Below are 20,690 nucleotides of genomic sequence, written 5' to 3' on the forward strand. Positions count from 1 at the left end.
TGCCACCTGCTGCTAGCAGGGAGCAAGCCCTCCTCAGCTATCTGTCTGTCTGTCTATCCAGAGGCCATCACTGATGCTGCCAGCACAGAACTGTGTGTGCACAGACCAGCTCTGTGTGCCCACAGAGCATGGCTCAGCCTTGCCCCTCTTGTGCTCAGTAAAGAAACCCAACTGCTGGGATGTGTCCCAAGGACTCCTGAAATGCTGCTGTCAGCCTGACCTACCCCTGGAAGAGCTGAGCAGCCCCAGGCAAGTCCCCATGACAAGAGTCAGTCACCACCAATGACCATCTGTGTGCCAAGAGGGCACCATTGCTCAGATGTGCAGACATCACCCCCAGACTGGGCACTGACCCTTGCACCCCAGGGGCCAGCAGCCATGGCCGAGGTGAGTGAGCAGAGGCCTGACGTGCAGCAGCTGAGACTGGCCAAGAGTGGTGGTGATGAAGCCTGTCACACACACCTGCATGGCATCCAGGTGCCCATGGCTGAACACTTGCTGTTGAGGTGTGGGGCTCCTGCCCTGAACCTGAGCCATGCACACTGTTTTTTGCATTTCCATCAGCACTTTGAAGATGAAGCTGGCACCATCTGCCAGGTGGCACAGAGGGCCCAGGGCAGCCCTTTCACCCCTATGCCCTGCAGCCTGTGCCTTGTGCGGGCAGTGGTCCCAGGGGATCGCAGCCATTCCCCTCCCTTGGGCTGGGACCAGGGACCACATTCACAGCCCGGGCTCTGCAGTGCTGCTCTGCCCTGTGTTGGCACCAGGAAGGCATCCTGAGCCCTCACTGTAACGTTCTAAATGGCTCTGGAGCAGCTCCTGTTGTCTGAAGCAGCTCCTGCCCCTCCCTGAGCTCTATCTCCTTGGCTCTCCCAGAGGCTGCAGCTGTGGCAGCTCAGGCCTCCATCTCCTCACCCAGGCAGGAGCTCTGCTGCCTGCTTGTCTCTAGAATTACTGCTGGCCCCCGCAGATCTGGTGGGGGAAGGGCCCAAGGGAGAGGAGACTTAGCACTGCTCCATAATTAGCCAGGAACCTAAGCCCCTTCCCCAGAGCTGCCTTCACCCCGTTCTCGTGTTATCACTCCCTCCCACCCAGCCTGGCTGCTCTGATGGTTAGATGCTGGTCTGGGGGAGGGAGAAGTCGTGACTAAAAGCCTGGAACCTGTGCCGTGTGGAAAGGCACAGCTGGGGCAGTGCAGGGAAGTAGACTGCCCCTGGGAGGAGAGAAAGGGCAGGCAGTGGGAGCCCAGGGCAGGCAGAGGGCTCTGCTGCCCACCAGGAGCACAGATGAGCAGAGGTAAAAGGGTTCAATTCCTGCAAGGACGACACCAGCATCTTATCACCTCCTCCTCAGATGGAGAACCATCCCTGCTGCTCGGCTCTGAAGCAGACTGGCATTGCCCTGGCAGCACTGCCAAGAGAAATATGAGGAAAGGCAGAAAGACAAAGGAAGTAGAAGAGCCTGGGAGGGGGAAGAGTCCAGGACCTAATCTCTTACCTACAACGACCTGGAGGAGCAGTTCCTTTCCTGATGCCTGAGCTCACCTCAGTGCTGCCAAACTCCATCCAGGACCTCTTGGCACAGTGTGTGTGGGATCAGGTCGGGACACCAGGGTGAGGACATCAAAAATGGTTGGAGGCATTTGAACATAAAAAGTTCTCTCCAAAACATCTCTGAAATGTTTCCTGTAACTGCGTGGCATAAACTGAACTCATGGTGCTCAAAAGTGGGATGAAGATTGGTTTGGTGAAAGCCTTTGCAGATCTAACTCTGGACTGGGACCTGCTGAACCAGCATCAGATGGAGCCACTGTTCAGGCCCTGAATTAAGTCCAAAGATGACATGAACAACTTTGATCCTGACTTTATAAAAGAGGAGCCCACCCTGACTCCCAGTGAAGAAGGAATTCTGCTTTTTGAAAGTGAGAGTGATTGACACTGGGATGGGCTGCCCAGGGAGGTGGTGCAGTCGCCGTGCCTGGAGGTGTTGAAGCCAAGCCTGTCTGGGGCACTTAGTGCCATGGTCTGGGTGACTGGCTGGAGCTGGGTGCTAGGTTGGGCTGAGTGAGCTTGGAGCTCTCTTCCAGCCTGGCTGTTTCTATGGTTCTATGAGCTCCAAAAGCTCTGACCTGTGCCCCCCCTGTGTGCACAGGAATGCACAAGCCCTGCATGAGCTCCAGCTCATAGGAGTGCTCAGCAGGAAGAGCAGCAGACTGGGTGGCTGAGGGCTGTAGGAGGGCACAGAAACAAGCTCCTGCGGGCTCTGCCAAGCATCCCTCAGGCCAGGGCTGGGGCAGAGGGGTGCCCGTGCTGGGCAGAGTGCAGCTGGGGAGGAGAAGCCATCCCCCGCAGCAGCGTCTCTCCCCAGCACTCCAGCTCAGCTGACTGACATGCAAATTAGTTTAATTATTTCTTCTTCTAAAATAAATTATATTTTGCAGTGGCTGCAATATGTTGTGTCAGGCAAAATTACATTCAATATTTTTAACCTAATTGATGTCAGCCTGGAGAAGGCCTGATTGACAGCAGCGGGGAGAGCAGGCAGCTACCGAACGCCTGCCTAAGTGAGAATTAACCACGCTGCTTGCCTGCCTTTCCTCGGCAGCTGGGATGCCATCCGCCTGCAGGGGCTGAGGAAGGAGTCTGGCACAGACACACAACAAGGCACCCAGGGACAGAACAAGAGGACACAGCCCCAAGCTGTGCCAGGGCAGGTTCAGACGTTAGGAAGAAGTTCTTCACAGCAAGAGTGATTGGCATTGGAATGGGCTGCCCGGGGAGGTGGTGGAGTGCCCATCCCTGCAGGTGCTCAAGAGGAGGCTGCATGAGGCACTTAGTACCAGGGGTTAGTTAATGAGAGGGTCAGGTGATAGGTTGGACTGGATGATCTTAGAGGTCTTTTCCAGCCTGGTTCATTCTGTGGTTCTGAGATGCTGCAAGCACAGCGGCACTGTATGGCTGCCTGGCAGCTGCCCCTGCCAACGTGGGCTGAGTTATTTCAGTGCCACTGGAGCCTGTTGGAAGTGGGGGGGGGCGGGGCCAAAGATCTACCCACCAGTGCCATGCTACCAAGAGGGCAGCTCAGGATGGGCAGCAAGTGTGGGCTGAATGCCCTGTGCTGAGGTGCTGCTCAGTGGGCAGCATGGCAATAAGATGGGCAATGCCCTGCCTTTGGAGCAAGAGAAAAGCATGGTCCTGCTGCATGGCAGCACTGAGCCCAGGCCCCAGATGCTCTGACTGAATCTTCAGCTGCAGCCTAAAGTATCTTTTCTTAACTCCATTAAGCATGCAAGCAGTCTGAGCAGGACAATGTTCCCGTCTCATGCATTCAGACACAGAACACCAACAGCTTGCCCTGGGCTCTGGGCAGCCAAGTGCCCGCAAGACCAACACCGAGCAGCTCTGGGCTGCCACTCTCACGCTGGATGCTTTGCAGCAGTAGCTGACAGTGATGGGCAGGGACTGCCAAGCTGCTTTGGCCACCCCTGCCACAGCAGAAAAGGAGATCCATGGCACTGCTGCGCTGGAATCCAGCCCTTCCCCCAGCTCACAATAAAGCACTTTGTGCCCTTACATCCAAACCTCTGCTGGGCGGCTCCAAATGCAGCCCCTGCAGAGGCAGAGGCAGTACTGGCACTCCTGCCAGCACACAAACCACACTCAGGACAGGAAGGTGCCCGCCTGGGCCCGGAGCATGGTTTGAGGAAAGCTCAAAGGCCTGGAAGCTGCTGCTGGTGGCTACAGCACCTGGGGACTCTCAGCTGCTGCCGGCTGCCGGTGCAGTGCAGGACCCACTCGCTGCAGCGCCCAGGCTCAGCTGGTGTAACGCTGACTTCATGGCGTTGGCAGGGACGCCAGAAGAGGCAGGGGTGGAATTTACTCCTCACTCTCTCAGCAAACAGACAGAACAAAATGCCAAAGAGCTGGATGGGGCACCCTGGCCCGCAGTGCCCGCGCCATGCTGTGAAGCATAGGCTGCTGCCAAGCTGTCAGTGAGACCACCAGGCTGCTCTGATGGCAAGGCAGGAGCAGGGTACTGCCAGGGTATGGCTCGTTGGCCACAGGCGGCCACATCAGAGACTTGGAGCTGGAGAGGTGGCTCCCAGCTGAGGGGAAGCAAAGTGGAAGCAGCAGCTAAGCCAAGGAACATACAAATGGCTCTCACCTCTCCCGAGCCCTGCCCAAGCTCAGCGGCATCAGAGTCATTAAATGGCATCCAAACACAATGCTCTGATTACAGCCTCCAGCAGGAAGATTTATCATCTCAATTACCAGCAGTGGACACAGCAGTCAAGGCCTCATCACTTAACATGAGCAAAGAGGGAAACAGGAAGAGAATCGCTAATATTAGCCTAGGGAAGGTAAACAGCTTGTGAGGGAGATGAAGATTTATCTCTGGGAACGCTTGGCCTGCTCCCAGGCCAGACCTGCTGAGCAGCCCCACCCCGCGAGCCCAAACTCTGTCGGTCGCCAGCCAGCCCAGCTGGGCACTGCCTGTCCCTGGGGGGCCTGCCCCTCGCTCCCCCTGGCAGCAGCCGACAACTCAGCCAGCCCTAGGGGCAGCCAGGTGCCCGCTGCAGCTTCCCTCACCACTCCTCAGCCTGTAGTCCTTGGCCCTCTGCAGAAGGGGGCACAGCCCTGGGCACAGCCTCTGCCACAACAGCACTGAATCCGAGGTGGCTCTCATAGGTAGGGGTCAGCTCTTGTGCTGAGCTGCTCCAGCCTAGCAGACAGGCTGCCTGTGGGAGCGGTGCTGGCAGGGGCAAGCTGCCCTTCAGCTGCTGCTGGGTACACCCTTCCAGGACAGTCCTGCCAGCAGGCAGAGCCAAGAGATGGAGGAGGGTGCAGGAAACAAGACCTTGGTCCAGGGTGCCCCAGACCACCTGCCTGTATGCCGTGGGAAGCAAGAGGGCACAGCTGCCCTTCAGCTCTGAGGAGCTGCAGTAGCAGGCATGAACCTGGGCATCAGGCTGCCTTGTGAGCTCACTCCATCCTCCCTGCAAAGTTCACCTCTCTCTGAAGAAAGGGCAGGAACGTTCTGCTGCTTGCTGCCACCCGAGCTGGTAACGTCCTGCCTGGCAGTGCAGCAGACTGCAGCAGCCAGCTGCAATCTGCATGTCTGCAGTGAACACCACAGTGCCCTGCCCACTGCCCCTGGCCCCAGACACCTGTGTGCCAGCGCAGAGGCTCCCAGCTGCCCCACGCCCCAAGCTCCCGCAGGCGGTGCCAGCCTGAGAGCTGCCGCACAGCCCCGCTCCAAGAGCCTCTGCCACCGGGAGGGCTCTGCCGTTACAAGTGCCCTGCCCACCAGAGGATTCGGACACGGATTGCACTTTAACTTCACTCTCAGTCATTAATATTTCATGGTTACAAAACGCTAAGGGTAATGTGGCTGGGAGGAAGGTCTGGGCAGTGCCCACGCATGAGTCAGAGCTCGGCGGCAGGAGCAGGCAGCGCACCGAAGGCTGCGCGGGGCTGAAGCGATGCAGCCTGACAGGCTCCCGGCCGGGGGGCAGCTGCAGCATTTACTGACTTGCTCCCGGATCCCTGCCGCTGCTGTCCCTCTGATCACTGTCACCTCCGCTTCCCTCTGCGCGCTGACTTGTGCTGCAGTGCCTGAGCCTTCCTGTAAGCCCCCTGGATACGCCGCAGCTTTGCGACGAGCTACCCCCCACTGGCGGCGCTGGCATGCCTGGGCACTGCTGCCTGATGCCAGGCAGGGCTGAAAACAGCACCGCAGCCGGACGGTGCGTGGGTTAGCCGAGCAGCGGGATGCCAGGGACAGCCTCCTGCCCGCAGCAGAACACCTGCAGAGAAGCAAAGCCTCCTCTTTGCTGCTACTGTTTTCATTCCCCAGGAGGAGTTTATTCAGAGATCTTTGAGCAGCAGGACCCAGGTTTGCTCTTTTCTCTCTTAAGCAGGGAAGCAAAGGTAAACACAGCTTCTGCTGGGAGCAGCCACGCCAGGCTGCGCCGTGCCGAGCGAGGATAAACTAAGAGGACCTGCAGAGCCACCGCCCCGGGTGGGTGTGAGCAGCCCTGGCAGCTACTGCAAATACAGCTAAAGACCTGCCCAGCTGGGAGGGAAGGAAGGGACCACCTGCGGGGCTATCCTGCCAGGCTCAGAAAGGAGCTAACTGCAGAAGAGGACAAAAGAACTTCAATCTCCTGCTCTGCCTCAGGATGTCCCTGGTGGGGCTGCAGGGCAAGGTCAGCACTGCAGCCAGAGCCGAAGCAGTCTGCTGCTACCAACGCTGGCAGCACCACTGCTCCCCATCCCTGGCACAGGGACACTGCCTCTGAGGGCCCTTCCCACTGCTGCAGTGCTGGGACCTCTCATCTGCTCCTTCCTGTGCCTTGCCATGCCTGCAGCCACACCTTGCCATGGAGACCAAGGAGGAAGGGCACGGGAGGCATCCCAAGGCACAAACCCAGTGTGCAAATCCTAGCCACAAGTCCCCAGCAGAAGAGAGTGCTGGCAGCCACCTGTGCCACAGTGCTCCAGTTGATGGGCACCCACCCACAGCAGGCAGCTGCAGCAGGGGGGTGCAGCTGATTTGAGTACAGATCCCCCAGGCCCCCAGGTGCCAGCACGCTGTGAGCTGTGCAGGGCTGGCTGGCAGAGCTGGTGGGTAGATAAAAAATTCTATTAGTGCTCACCAGACACACTGTGACCATGCTCCCCTGGCAGTGCTGGAGTCAGGCAGGGTATTTGTAGGTCGCCTGGGGAGGTGCCAGGCTCGGAGCTGCTGCAGCTTTGCTTTTCCCTTCAGTGTTCACTGGCATTTGCTTTTGGTCACCTCTGTGGTGAAGGTTCCCACACTTCCTCCTTTTCCTCCCATGCCCCAGCCCAGCCCAGCTCACCTGCTTCCATGGCCAGCACGGTGATGTTGTGCCAGCCTGCGGTCTCCCTGTCCAGGACCTTTCCTGTCACAATGGCACCTGTGTCAGCATCGATGTCGAAGATGCTCTCTGCGTCCGTGCTGCGGTCGATGGCGTACCTGAGAGTGGGCCAAAGGGCAGACTGTCAGCTGGGCCATCAGGCCACCCCCACCAGCAGCCCCAGCAGCAGAGGCAACTGGCCCTGTGTCACCACTCTTCTTCCTCTGCTGCAGCATGGTACATGAAGGCCCAGCTGCTGCCAGCTGCATGCCCAGAGCTCAGCTCAAATGCAAGTGTGGCTTTCAGTGCAAAAGTGGAGCTGCACAGACTGTGGGCAAGGGGGAAAGTCTGCTCTGGTGGGGACCTGATGCTCAGGACAGACAGGGGAGTTTTGGGCTGTAGTTCTACCAGTGACTCTGGGAGGCTCCTGACCACCCAAAGCAATGCAGGGCACTCCTGCTCCAGAAGCCCACCTCACCTACCACACTCTCTCCTGATCCTGCTACAGCACCCACCCAAGTGAGACCTGAAAGGCTGTGAACCACACCTGCAGACAACCTGAGCTACAGCAAGGTCTCCTCTGAACCCAGAGCCAGCCTGGGCAACTGCCACAAGGGCTATGGCAGCAGAGGTGTGGAGTGGCCATCAGCCTAACCAACACAGCACAGCCTCCCCAGCAGCCTCTCAACCAGCACAGCACAGCTTCCCAGCAGCTCAAGATCTGTCCTAGTTTTGGCTTCCCAGTGTCACAGGAGAAAGCTCAACAGCTCCTCCAGCTCTGACCGGCTCCAGCTGCTCAGCAGAGACCCTTCACACAAAGCTTTCATTCTTCTCCTTCAGCTGCTTCAACACTGCTCCCAGCACTCCCTCCTTGGATGCTCCATCCCTGAGTCCATGCACTCCCTGTGCCAGCTCTGGAGAGCAGGTCTCTCACCTCTTCCCCAAGGAAGAGTCACACTTGGGCTCAGCCCTATGCCTTAGCCATGGCACCAAGAGCCAGTCCCAGTGGCATGTCCTGCATTTCCAGCCATTACCCACATTACACAGGGAACAAAGCAAGCTAACATTAAATCAGGGCATAATTAGATGTGTGCTCCATGGGGATGGCACTGGAAGGGAAGCCCAATCCAGCTGAGGCACTCGAGCACAGCAGTAACACAGCCACACACCAGGGCTGCCCTGGGTCAGGAATGCAGCAGCTCTGCAAATCACAACCAAGCCAGCAGAAGGTCATTGTCACAGCAGCCTGCACGCCCCCCAGCCCCCAGTGCTCCACACAAGAATACAACACAGCCGAGAGTACAAAGGATAAACTACCCGAAGGATGGCAGTGAATAAATTAAAGCCCTCGGTCACATGTCCAGCAACAGGAGGAAGATGAATGCAGGGATGAAGAAAGCTACGAGAAGGCTGGAGAGGGACTTCTTCGACTGTCAGGCAGGGATAGGACTGGGGGGAATGGAACAAAGCTGGAAATGGGGAGATTCAGCCTGGATATTAGGAAGAAGTACTTCAGCATGAGAGTGGTGAGAGCCTGGAAAGAGTTGCCCAGGGAGGTGTTTAAGGCCAGGCTGGGTGAGGCTCTGGCGAGCCTGATCTAGTGTGAGGTGTCCCTGCCCATGGCAGGGGGGCTGGAGCTGGATGATGCTTGTGGTCCCTTCCAGCCCTGACTGATTCTGTGATTCTAAGCTGAGGAGGCAGGGCAGTGCCCAGAGGGCATGTCAGACAGAGAGGCAGAGCAGGACAGGCTCTCAGCTAGGAGCACATTCAGGACGGTGGAGGTGCCCCACATGCCGTGGAGCTCCTTCCTGGTGCACTCCTGTCTCACCTGGCACAGTCCAGCTGTGGCCACAGGTCCAGTGCCCGCCAGGCTCCCAGCTGAGGAACACCAGCTCACCTCGTGTGCCAGGGCAGCCACTACACAAAGGCACCGATGGCCTCCTGCCTTAGTGTCCCATGCCCTGAGGGGAGCCAGCTGCAGATGAGAGTCCCCGCTGTGGGCACCTCTCCACACAACTGGGCAGCCCTGGCTCTGGTGAAGGCACAAACAAAGGCATTTCTATGCTGCTTAAAACATGAATCAGTGCCAGGTTATGTTTCCTGTCAGTGCCAGGTTATGCTCCCCAGCTCTCTCCCCTTCAGGCAGACAGAGGGTGAGAGATACAAGAGCAGCACACACTTGTGTTCAGGAGAAACACTCCAGCCCCCTCCAGACTGCACCTGCACAGTGCTGCATGCTCTGCACCTGCAGGGCTGCCTTCCTGCCCCTCCCTGCATCTACAGGTGATGGGCACCTGCCACACAAAGCCAGGTACAAGCCCAGGCATCTGTGAACAAACTGCCAGGCACTTCCAGCTATCCTGGCATTTTCTGCCCCAACTCCCAGCTGGAAACAACCTCTCCAGGCATGTAGCCAACTCCAGAAGGGACAATGACACTGTCTTGGCACACACTGCAGCCTCTCATCCACTCTGTGCTCACCCACTGCAAAGGGAAAGCAGAGGTCTGGCTGTGCTGACTTGGACACATTGGTCCAAGGTACTGCTGGAAGAACGAGCAGAACCTGGGAGAACATCTCTGCAAGAGCATAATTGATGCATTTGCATAACTGCCTCCCGGGCTCTGCCACATCCCTGCCTCTCCACACAGCCTGGCCCCCACTCCACTTTCTGCCACTGCTGGAGTTCAGCATGGTGCTTCACTCCCCACACACCTTCCCTGCTTCTCAGGCAAGCACCCCCCTGGGTTGCTCACACTTGTGTCACTGCTGCACAGAGCTGCAGCACAGAGCTGTGCAGAAAATCCCAGCTGGAGATGGGAGACATCCCTGAGCCTGGAAACATCTGCTACTGGCTGCCTGCATGGCCAGGGAGCAGGAGGCTGCTGGGGCTGTGCTCTGTGTCTTATACTTCTAATTGTTGTGCTGCTAAGGTTGGCTTCTGTCACTCCCAAACTGCCTGCTGAGGACTGACTGCACATGCCCCATGGCAGGGCACAAACCAAACCAGACATCTGGTCCCTTTGTCACCACCACTACAGAGAGCTGCCACCTTCTCCACACTGTGCCAGGGCGAGGGGATGGAGCTCTGAGCACTGCCTGCATTTGCCACAAAAGCAGGGCTGGGCCTGCTCCTGGGTGCTGTGACTGTGGAGGTGGCCAGTCCAGGTTCCCCATCTGCACAAAGTGCTGTGGAGGCCCTGGAGCAACAGGCTGGCATTGGATCTGGGGACAGAGTGGGCAAAGGGTTGCCCACCCCTGCAAAGCCACAGCTATAACCCACTCAGAGCTCTGATCAGCCTGCCCCACACAACACCAGGTCTCCCCTTCTAAGAGCTCATGGCCAACCCTGTGCCACAGCAGCTAGAACCAGCAGCTCTCCTGTGCCAGGTCCCTGCTGCCCATCACAAGCCTCTCCACCTCTAGCAGCCCAGCATCATACTCAGCCATCCCCTGGAGTGAGGCAGTGCTTCCCACCCTGGGGGGCAGCAACAACTAACCCCTGGGTGCTCCAGGCCTGGAGGGGTTGGGTGTGTGCCGAGTTCCCCCTACAGCTGCCCAGTGCCTGCCCTCTGAGCTGCAGTGCCCAGCTCTGATTGGCATGCAGACCTTATCATCCCTTCTGCTGTCCCCCCGCTGGCACTGCCTGTTGGCTTGGATGTTACGAGGGACTGTTTAATTTCCACAGCTTTCTTGGTGCTCATCTTCCTCCTGAGTGCATTTCTCAAGCAGTTTGGTTTCCCTTCAGCCCCTGAATGCAACAAGCAGCACATTCCCTGCCATGTGTTGTGTTAACAGGGAGCTTTTCAAAGGGGGTGTGAAAAGGTTTTTGTTGTGTTTGTTTTTTCCCTCCTCTCTCCTTTGTGTGGAAGCAGGCTGCAGTTCTTGCTGTGCTGCTGGAGCCTACAAACGCCCATGTCCAACACGTGTCCGTGGATCTGGTGAATGCCAAACAGGAATATCTCTGAGAACCTTAAATCCCCAGCAACATCTTCCCGGTGCAGATAAAGCCTGGAATGCACACGAGCAGAGCACAGACTGCCACCGCAGAGGGGAAAACAAAAGGCTCCCCAACAAACAGCCTCACACACAGAGTCTGTCACTGCACTGCCTCACACAACGGCTCAGCTGAGAGAAATCACACTGCACCCAGAAAAGGTAGAGCTGAAGCCAAAAAAACAACTGGAAACCAAATTCTTTCTGGGAAAAAAGAAAAGAGTGGTTCCAGCTTGTGATCAGCAGCAAGCAAGGATGGAGTGAAAGAAAAAGCTCTGGTCCTTTGGAAAGGCATTTCCTGCCTGGACAGGTGGGTTCCTGTGCTCCCCACGAGGACACAGGCAGCCTCTCAGCATCACCCTGGAGGGAGCCTGTCCCCCTGCGCAGCCACAGCAGGGACTGCTGACCCAGAGAAGGCTGCTCACCGGGCACAAGTGCCAGCTTTTCTCCCACCTGGGCGAGCCCTGCAGGGGCTCTACAGCCACAGAGAGCCAGGAGAGGGGCAGCAGCCACGCCTCAGGGATGTCTGCCAGGGGCTGGGGCGTCAGCCCCCCCAGCTCTCGCAGCTCCGGAAGAGCTCACTTTGTGACCCAGCCTGGCTCACCTGGGATTCGTTCTCACCCCGAGTGGCCACATCCCTGTGGGACAAGCAAGAGGTCCCAGGAGGACAGGGGAGTGCCAGGTTGAAACCTGCCTCCAGCAGCCGCTTCAGGCTGGGTGGTGCAGCCCCCTGCACGCGGTCCTGGGGATGGAAACAAAGAGCCAAGGGCACCTCCTTTCCCATTTGGCTAAAAATACTTCCCAAACCTTGTTATTGGCAGCCCAGTGTCAGCAGGACCTGGAAACGCTGACAGAACTGATTTTTGCTCTGCTGTCTCTGGCAATCCTTGCTCCTTCCTGCCTCAAGGGGAGAGTGCATCTCATCTCAGCAGAAGGTTGTGGCTCTCCCCTGCGCACAGGACACAGCCAGCACAGAGAGCAAAGTCCAGGAGGCAGCAGCCACTGCAGCAGCACAGCTTTGCTCCCACCTCCACCAGACAAGGAGCAGGAAGTTAAAGGGATCCATTGAACTGCTGCAGCTTGAAAGGCTTCACATCAGCTTCAAGGAGCTGAGGATCAAAAAGTGGCGGTGCTGTCAAGCCCAGTTGCTCTCTGATGTATCAAAGGTGAAGTGCAAGAGCTGGCTGCTCGTGGCTGCATTTTGGAGCAGGGCACTTGGAATGCAAGGCGGCTGCCTGCCGGCTCCTGCTGATGGGCGACTGTCACAGCCTGGCAGGGTGCTGCAGCACGCTTGGATTAATGTTTGTGCACCACTTTGAAGCTGTGAGCAGCCTACGTGGCAGAGTATTCTATTAAATTACCTGGCTAGCTGGAGGGCAGGAAAGCAGGAGAAATCCAGCAGCACCTCCCTCCTGCGTGGCTGCCACATCAGCGTGGCCAATCGCCCCCGCTTGGTACATGCTGGCATGGCCAGGAAGGGTCACTCACCCTCCCTGGGCAAGCACCAAAGGGACATCAGACAGGGACTGAACTGGCACTGCTCACAGCAGCAGGCTCTGCAAGAACAGAGGGGAGTGAAGAGGTGTATGGGTAGAGACCAAATGCCGCAGGGTAGTACGAGTGAGCCAGGACGAGCTCCCTGCCCAGGGGCAGCTGGAGGGAGGACAGGTATGCCAATGCCTCCAGCCTGGCAAGGGAAAACACACTGCAATTCCCAAGCTGCAGCAGGGAGCTAGTTCTCTTGGCTGGGCCCTCATGCCTGAGCACGAGGCATTGCCTCGGCTGGCACTAAGCCTGCTAGCAGAGAGCCACTTGCACAGCAAATGTGGGGCTCGACCCCTCCTGCTCCCGCAGTGCTTGAGTCTGCTTCTCTGCGCTCCCAGTGCCCATCCCTTCTGCACGGCAGCAGGAAGCCTGACTCCAGTGCTTGCTTTTGTTCCGTCTGCAAACAATGCAACAGGCTCCAGAGGGAAGCAGCTCAAAGAACAAGAGAAAAAACGAGGATAAGAATAGTTCTGTCCCCAAGGCCTCTTTCCTACAATTACAGATCAGAAAATAAAATCTGTGCTCCGTAGCACTGCTGGGAAGAGCAGAGCCAGAGCGCAGCACACACGAGCCCAGCGCCTGCACACCCCCGGGCAGCTGCCGCCCACCAACGCCTGCTCAGGGCAGGCCGCCAAAAGAAGCTGGACACAGCCCCGGGACGAGGTGAGCAGAGCGACTTGGAGCCCTGTCCAGCAGACAGCACTGACGGTGCGAGCAGAGCGAGGCTCCCGCAGCGCCAGGGCTGACTCCCTTCGCATTCACCCCAACGACAACAGCCAGCACCCAGCCTGGTGCCGCCACACTCCCTGCCGGCCGCCAGGCCCCTGCAGATGGCAGCGCCCCACGAGTGACATCCTGAACATCTCAGCCTCCATTTCCACGAAGATCAGGAGAGCCTCCTCACCCAGCCTGCACAGCACCGCAGCTCAGCACCCCCAGCAGCCATGCTGGGACACCACCAGGTGTGACTTAGCCCTCCCAGGCTGTGTCCTCCTCCACGCACGTCCCGGTCCCTGCTGTGTCCCAGTGTAAAGCTGCCTGAGCTGGGCTCCCTGCAGAGCTCTCCGATGCTCCCTTGAGGCAAGTGGCTGGGCATAGGGTGCCTGCAGCTCTGCCATCACCTGGCACCAGAACACACATTTCAAGGCAATTTTCCACCCTCTGAGGATTTCTCTGCACATCAGCTCTGCAGCTCTTGACTCTGGCCAGTTGGCAGAGCCAGAAGGCTGCTTTGTGCCTTAGGTAATAACAATTTAACAAGGTAACAATCTCTTTAGCCACAAATTAATTGGAAATGGGAAATGTCCTCTGCAGATAAGCTGCTGCCTGGATTAAGTCCCCTGCCCACATATAAACTGCTCTGATCTTTGATCCCTGTGCATGCACACAGCCAAGCTGTGGCTCTGCCCCCCCAGCCTCACCTCAGCTGTCACTCTCCATTGCTGCCCTCTTGTCGGGGCTAGCACTAGCCTGGCCTGTGCCAGTCACCACTGCAGATGCCTCACTGGCAGCAGCAAGGACAAGCAAGCAACACCCAGCCACCCTCCCTGGCACTGCCTTGCCACTCAGGAACCCATCACCTGCAGTGATGTACCTGGCACAAGTGAGATGGCTACTGCGTGAGATGCCTGCTGTGTGCACAGGCTGCCACTCACCCGCAGCACACCCCCATGGCACTCATCACCTTCCCCTTCACTGTTCCTCCTCCTCTGCCATCACCTCCCCTCTGCCCCAGCCCCCAGCCCCGCCTGCCCCTCGCCCACTGCTGGAAGCAAGCTGTAGGTTCACCGGACGGGATGGTTCGCTGTGTCTGGGTCGAGGGCTGTGACCACCCCCACGACAGAGCCAATGTGGGCATCCTCCTGGACCTCCATCAGGTTGGAGGGGGGTCGGAACTCGGGGGGCTCATCGACGTCCAGCACCGAGACTCGCACGATGGTCTGGTCCCGGAAGGTGCCCAGGTCCACGAAGCGTGGGTCCACGAACTTGTTGAGGGCCTCCACCACCACGGTGTGCACTTTCTTTGACTCGTAGTCAAGAGGCTGAGACAAGAGGAGGAGGTGAATCATGGCCAGCCCTGAGAGCCCCTTGCTGCCTCTTCCTTCACTGAAGACATCAGAGGCACTACAGCCACATGCTCCCCCCCACTCCTATAGTGCCTCTGCAGGAGACTGGGAACTCTGCTCTGCCCTCCCACCAGCAGCACCCACACCAAGGTGGCCATGAGTAAGAAGCAGACTCCAGCTCACTCTCCCCAGAGCCCCCAGAAGGGTGTCCTGGGTGTGGGCAGCCAGGCCTGGGTGGAAAGGCAGCACAGATTGTGCTGGAGTGAGCAGGCTCTGAGCATCCATCACCCTGCTGCTCCGGAGCTGGGCAGCGGCCTCGGGCAGCCATCACTCTCTCCTGCCTGCACCAAGTGTTTGCTTGATTGCTTGTGTCACCAAAAGCAGATTCAGTCCAAGTGCTGCTGGTCAGGTAAGGAATTAGGAGAGCATATTTCTCCCCTAATAGGTGCCATCAATAATGGCTGCAAGCACTCCTCTCTCTCCATAGGCCTGAGCAGTGCTGCTGCTGCTGCTCCTGCTCAGCCTTTCCTCCCAAGCACAGCTCTGTGCTTTGCCATCCAGGCAGCAGAGGCAGACCTGTATCTGCAGCAGACACAGCAATGCAACTGCTGCTAGAGCAGAGCTCAGAGGAGTGCTGATTTCAACTGTACTGCAGCAGCAGAAGTCCCCAGAGGCAAAGGCCCTCTGAGGGATGTACCCTCCCTGCCCAGCCACCTCTCACCTTCTGTACCATGATGACAGCCTCTTGGGTATCGCTGTCCGTGATGACCCTGAACATCTCCATCCCCTCCTCATCCTTCACCTGGTAGGTCATGTCTGTGTTCTCCCCGACGTCAGAGTCCTCTGCCTTCACCCTCCCGATGGCAGTGCCCACAGGAGCAGTTTCAACAATGCTGAACTGATACATCTCTGCAGGAGGGAAAAGTGCCAGGGTCAGGGCTTCTGCCTTTGAACCCTCTCCAGCCTTGTTTGGCCTTCAGTGTCCCCCCGGCACAGCCTCAGACTGTGAGGGCTGCCCAAACCCTACCATTGTCTGTGGTGCAGATGGCACCAACGTTTCAAGGTGCCAGGAGAATCGAGGGATGATTTGTGTTTGGACCTTGCCCTGCTCAGATCCTTTGCAGACTTCACCATTTCCAGTGCTGAGCCCCCTCCAGCTGCAGTTCCTCTCCTAGTTTGCCAGCCCCTGCAGCTGGTCTCTGCACTGCAGCAATGGCACAATCCCTCTCTGCAGCAGGAGCCACCTCCTGGGGAGGCTCCCAGCCCAGACACACAAGACACAGGTCACTGGCAGAGACTCGCAGAACAGAGCTGTCCTGTGGCAATGCTTTGGTCCCTGAGCTGGGCAGTGCCAGCATGCCTGACGCTGGGGCAGTGTAACAGGCTCTGAGGCAGCAGCCAGGAGGCAGCAGCAGCCAGGAGGCAGCAGCAGCTGAGCCCCTGCCCAGACTCCTAAGAGAGAGCAGCAGGACAGACAAGGTTGCTCCCCCCAGCACTGCCCAGAGAGGGCTCAGGAGAGCCCCAGCCCTGCAATCCCCCGGGCTGGCATCCGGAGCACAGATCAGCCACGGCAGTTGCCACTGTCACACTGCCAGGCAGGGATGCATCCACACCCAGGCAAGGAGCCGTGTGCTGCGGTACCTTGGTGCTGCCAGCCTGCAGGTGGCATGAGCAGCTGGGCTGAGTTACCCTGCAGATGTGCCAGGCTGTGCTGAGAGCGGAGCACCGCTCCCACCACCCACAAGGGGCCAGGGCAAGTGCCAGTGCTCAGCCTCCCTGCTGCCATGACTCACTCTGAGGGAAGCGTGGAGGGTTGTCATTGACGTCAGTGACCACGATGGTGACTGTGGTGGAGCCGGAGAGGCCGCCCAGCTGCCCTGCCATGTCCGTGGCACGGATCACCACCTCGTAGCGGTCCTGCGTCTCGCGGTCCAGGTCAGCCACAGCTGTCCGGATCACACCTGCAAACCAGAGCACAGGTCACAGAGCTCTGCAGGGCCAAAGGGGCTGAGGTTGGAAGCAGCTGCTGGAGATTGGCTCCTCCAAGCCCTGGCTCTGTACAGGAGCAGCTAAGGGCTCTCAGCCTCTCCACACGGGGCAGATGCTCCTAAACCTCACCAACCCCCATGGCCCACCCCAGAGCTCCCTCCAGCATGCCCATGTCTCATATTTGGCAGCCCAGAGCCAGACAGTACTCAGTGCTGAGTAGAAGGGGCAGGTCACCTTCCCCAGCTGCTGGTGCTGCTCTTCCCAGCCCAACCCAAGGTGCTGTTGGCTGCCCCTGCCATAGGAGCTCGCTGCTGGCAACCAACATCTGCTGGATCCCAGTGTGGAGGGACCCTTACAGCCCTTGCAGAGGTATGCCAGCAAAAGCTGACCAAGGTGAGAAAGGAGAACCACTTGAAGAGAACCAGCCCAGGGGGTGGTCAGCCAGGTGGAAAGGTCTGCAAATGCCCTTGAAGCCCAGGAATGGCCACAGGCCCAACCCGATCCCAGCAAGTCTCTGCAGCTGATCCCCAGGCTCCACGGGAGGTTCCCCAGTGCTGCTCCCACTGCAGGATGCCAGCAGCAATCACAGGGTTAGGCTCCAGCTCTCCTTTTCTCTCCAGGGAGGTCAGGAGCAGGGTGAAGAGAGACAGAGGCACAGGAGTGAGAGGACTCTTGCAGGGGCTGCACTGGGGCCAGCCTCAAGGTTTGCAGAGAAAGGCTCTGAGCAATCCCAGGCTGAGTCACCAAACCCCTTCGGCACAGATCTGCAGCAGTCCTGGCAGGAGCCAGGCTGGGCAGGAGCCAGGCTGGGCACAGCAATCCTGCAGAGCATGGCTGCTGCAGCCCAAGCTCCATGTCCCAGGTGCCTGGAGGGCCCTGCTGTCCCCTCTGCAGAACGAGGGGGCCACAGTGTATCTCCACAAGCTCCCTCGCTTTCAAGTGGCCCTATGAGTTAAGAGCCTGGAGGTGATGCCCCTGGCTCTGTGCCAGGGCCTGGGCACCATAAAGCTCTGCAGGACCTGTGTCTGCATTTAGGAAATGAAGTCTCTTCAAACCAAGTGTTTATAGGTCTGCAGTAGCCACCTAGGCTTGGAGGGAGTGACCAGGACTGGATTGCAAAGTAAAGGCAGGCAAGGCAAGAGACAGGGCAGCAATGCCCAGGGCACACTGGCAGCAGAAGCAAAGACTTCTCCCACACCAGGGCTTCATTCACATGGGAACAGAGAAGAGAGGAATGACTCTGCCCTGAGCTGGCAGCAGGGGCACAAAGGAGGCTCTGGAGGCATTTATCCCTCCTTGCTTTCTGAAACCAGCAATTATCCCAACAGTTACCACTGCCAGGATTTACCGCAAAGACACAACTGTTCCAGAGCCCTGCAGCACCCCAGCTCTCCTGGACAGCTGTAATCCCACCCAGCCCCCCTCGTCCCTCTGGCGGTTCAGTTCTCCAGTTACCTGGGCTCCCACTGCCTTCCCCATGACTCAGGAGGAGGCTCTGTCTCACCACCACCGCTGCAGCACTTCCAGCATCACTTGGGTAACTCTCAGCCCTCCCGTCCCTGTGCTCCTGGTGGCTGCGCAGGGAGCGCTGCAGGGGAGGGCAGGAGCTGTGCACCCTCTGACGGCTCCGCACCAGCTCCCTTGCTCATCCTGGGACTGTTCAGAGGAACCATCTGACCATCAGTCCTACCCCACCTCACCCGAGGGGGCCAGAAGGGGGTGATGAAAGTGGCCACAGGGACATGTCCCCGGAGAACTGGAACCTCACAAGTGAGAGCAGGTCTGGCCCTGCACAGCACGCAGGGCTGCACTGGGCTGGCCTCAGCTGGCGGTGCAGATGGTCCTCTCCTGCCACTCCACTCTGAATACCAAACATGATTTCTGGGCATGCTCTGGCTCAGTGAAATTTAAGCAATTCTGTTAATTAACAGGGTCTGAAGCATTTTATAATGAAAATGATTCATGTCAGCACAATAGTGATGAATTGGGATGAGAGGCAAGAAGCTCCTGCATTCAGTGAGGCTGTAATGACTTAACTGAGCTGCTCTCAATGATACATCTCCTAATAGAGCAGGCAGCGTGGGGAGGGAGTGCTCAGGCACTTCCCAGAACACCTCCAAGGTCACTGGGCCCAGCCAGGAGCAGGTCCAGGCCGTTTGGCAGGCACGGAGCAGGTGAAGGGCCCCAGCAGGCGCTGGCTCTTGCACAGGCAGGAGGCAGACAAACCTTTGTCAGGTGTGCAGACTGAGCAGAAGCCATCCCCTGCCTACATGCTGCTTGCCCAGCCCATCCTGGGCCAGCGAGGGCTGCTGCAGATGAGCTGCCCCATGCCCTAGGAGCCCCAGCAGGACTGTTTCTGAGCAAGCTACTCCACCTGAACTTGAAGGGCTGCTCCAGGCTGCTCCCACGAGCGTCAGGCTGGTTCTGCCTCCTAGGCTGAGGCACCACTGCCCATTTGCTAGAGGCAAACCAGTCTCTCCAAACATACTCCAGCACCAATTCCTTGCACACGCTGCTACGACTGCTGCCTCAAACACCCACCCGCAGCAGACTTGCCTGGTTCCATCTCCTCCAGCCAGAACAGCCTCTGGTCCCCAAACTGGAGCCCCAGAGACTCTGTAAAAGCAGCAGCAAGCAACGGTGGCAGAGCTGTTCTCAGCATGCAGAGACAGAAGAGGCAGAGGCCTCCAGTGCTGTATGCAGAGCATGGAGAAGTCCTTGCTGTCATTTGCCAGGATTCACCTTCCTTCCAGCCAGCACAACTGCCAAACTTTATCCCTTCCAGACACTGCTAACCAAGCAAGAACAACCTTCAGCTCGGGCTCATCTCCCCAGCTCTTGTCAGCATCTGTTATAGCTGAGTAACACAGACACCCGGTGGCACACCTGCTGGTGCCAGGCACATGGAGCTTTCCAGCATGAGCCAGATTAATCAGTGAAATTACCAGGCAAGGGGGCACTTAGAGCATCACACAAATACCACCCAACCTGCTCAAACAGCAGACACTCTTGGGTCATGAAAACAAAGCAGGGTGAAGCACTCAGCAGCTAAGTACCCTCCAGGAATGCAACCACTGTGGGCTCTGCTCTCAGGTACTGCATCTCCACGTCCTCAGAGACCCTCTAGATAAAGCACCAGGAGTGCTCCATGCCACAAAGTGCAAAGTCGTGCAGTAGTGCACGTGGCTGTATCCTCAGGAGGTCCCAAACCAGCTTCTGGAAAGGGCCTGCAAGCAGCCAGCCCTGCCAGGGTAGTCACCTTCAAAAGGTGGCACTTCTGTGCACTCCTCACCATGCCTAGAGTCCTTCTCTGCACAGTTCTGGTGAATGAGCTTCTGGGCTGGGGCACAGACCTGCACAAACCCACGAGTGCACACAACCACACAGCCCCCAGTGCCTGGGAGCAGCACTTTCACCAGCCTGGCAGGAGCAGCAGAGGACTCTTCTGCCTGCCAGCACCACATCAACCCTCATCCAGTGCAGCAGGCCCCCAGCAACAGCTGCTCCCCCACTCTGCCCTTGCTACCCCAGGACTAGGACTGTGGACATCTTCTAAAAGAGGGCAAGGCTGAAGGTAAGGACAAAATAACTGCACACAGGTCACCACCAGCTTCACCCCAACAGGACAATGTTTCTTGCCCTGCCCTCCCTGGCACCAGTACCTCTAAACCCAAACCTGCTGTCTCTCTAGAGCTCAGGAGCTGGGTTAAATAACCCCAAATGCCAGACTGCTTTTCACTCAGCCTTCTGAGGTGCTCATCCCTCTCCAGAGATTCTGAGGCACTATGGGAATGCAGGGCTCACTGAGTGGCAGGACTTGGCACAGCATGGCACCCACACAGCTTGGTCTGCCCTTGGGAGGTCCATCACAGCCAGAGCCCCAGCTGAGTAACACCTGAGAGAAACAGACACATGAGGCCTTGGGTGTGCAAACCACACTTGTAGCTGCAGCACCCACAGCGAGGGGCAGTGCAGGAGCTGCTTGTGCAGGCAAGGAAGGGAGAGAACCCCAGGGGTGCAGAGGCCACAGACAGACCTGCCAAGGTGGAGGAGGAGGAGGTCAGAACCAAAAAGGGCAAACAAATTGCTCCTCATTACCAGAGATGATAAGAAGTGTAACGTGCCAGGGGTTTATGGCTCTCTTTATGGCCATTAGTGACTGGTGGCTGCCAGAGTTATGCTGCTGCTGTGGATAATTAAATCTTATGCTGAGGGC

At 58.0% G+C, this 20,690-nt stretch overlaps 1 protein-coding gene across 4 annotated transcripts in view; it reads right to left on the reverse strand.

Annotated features, from left to right (window-relative positions):
* Positions 1-20,690, reverse strand: part of CDH22 (cadherin 22) — a 66,089-nt gene that overhangs the window by 10,605 nt on the left and 34,794 nt on the right. For all 4 annotated transcript variants that reach the window (XM_064167852.1, XM_064167853.1, XM_064167854.1 and 1 more), the window contains 4 exons: positions 16,279-16,446; positions 15,207-15,394; positions 14,208-14,461; positions 6,863-6,999 (listed from right to left, as the gene is read on the reverse strand). In XM_064167852.1, the coding sequence (XP_064023922.1) occupies positions 6,863-6,999; positions 14,208-14,461; positions 15,207-15,394; positions 16,279-16,446 (747 nt within the window). The remainder of the gene's footprint in view (positions 1-6,862; positions 7,000-14,207; positions 14,462-15,206; positions 15,395-16,278; positions 16,447-20,690) is intronic.

The sequence above is a fragment of the Pogoniulus pusillus genome, chromosome 29 (genome assembly GCF_015220805.1).
Source record: "Pogoniulus pusillus isolate bPogPus1 chromosome 29, bPogPus1.pri, whole genome shotgun sequence".
NCBI classification, from domain to species: Eukaryota; Metazoa; Chordata; class Aves; order Piciformes; family Lybiidae; genus Pogoniulus; species Pogoniulus pusillus.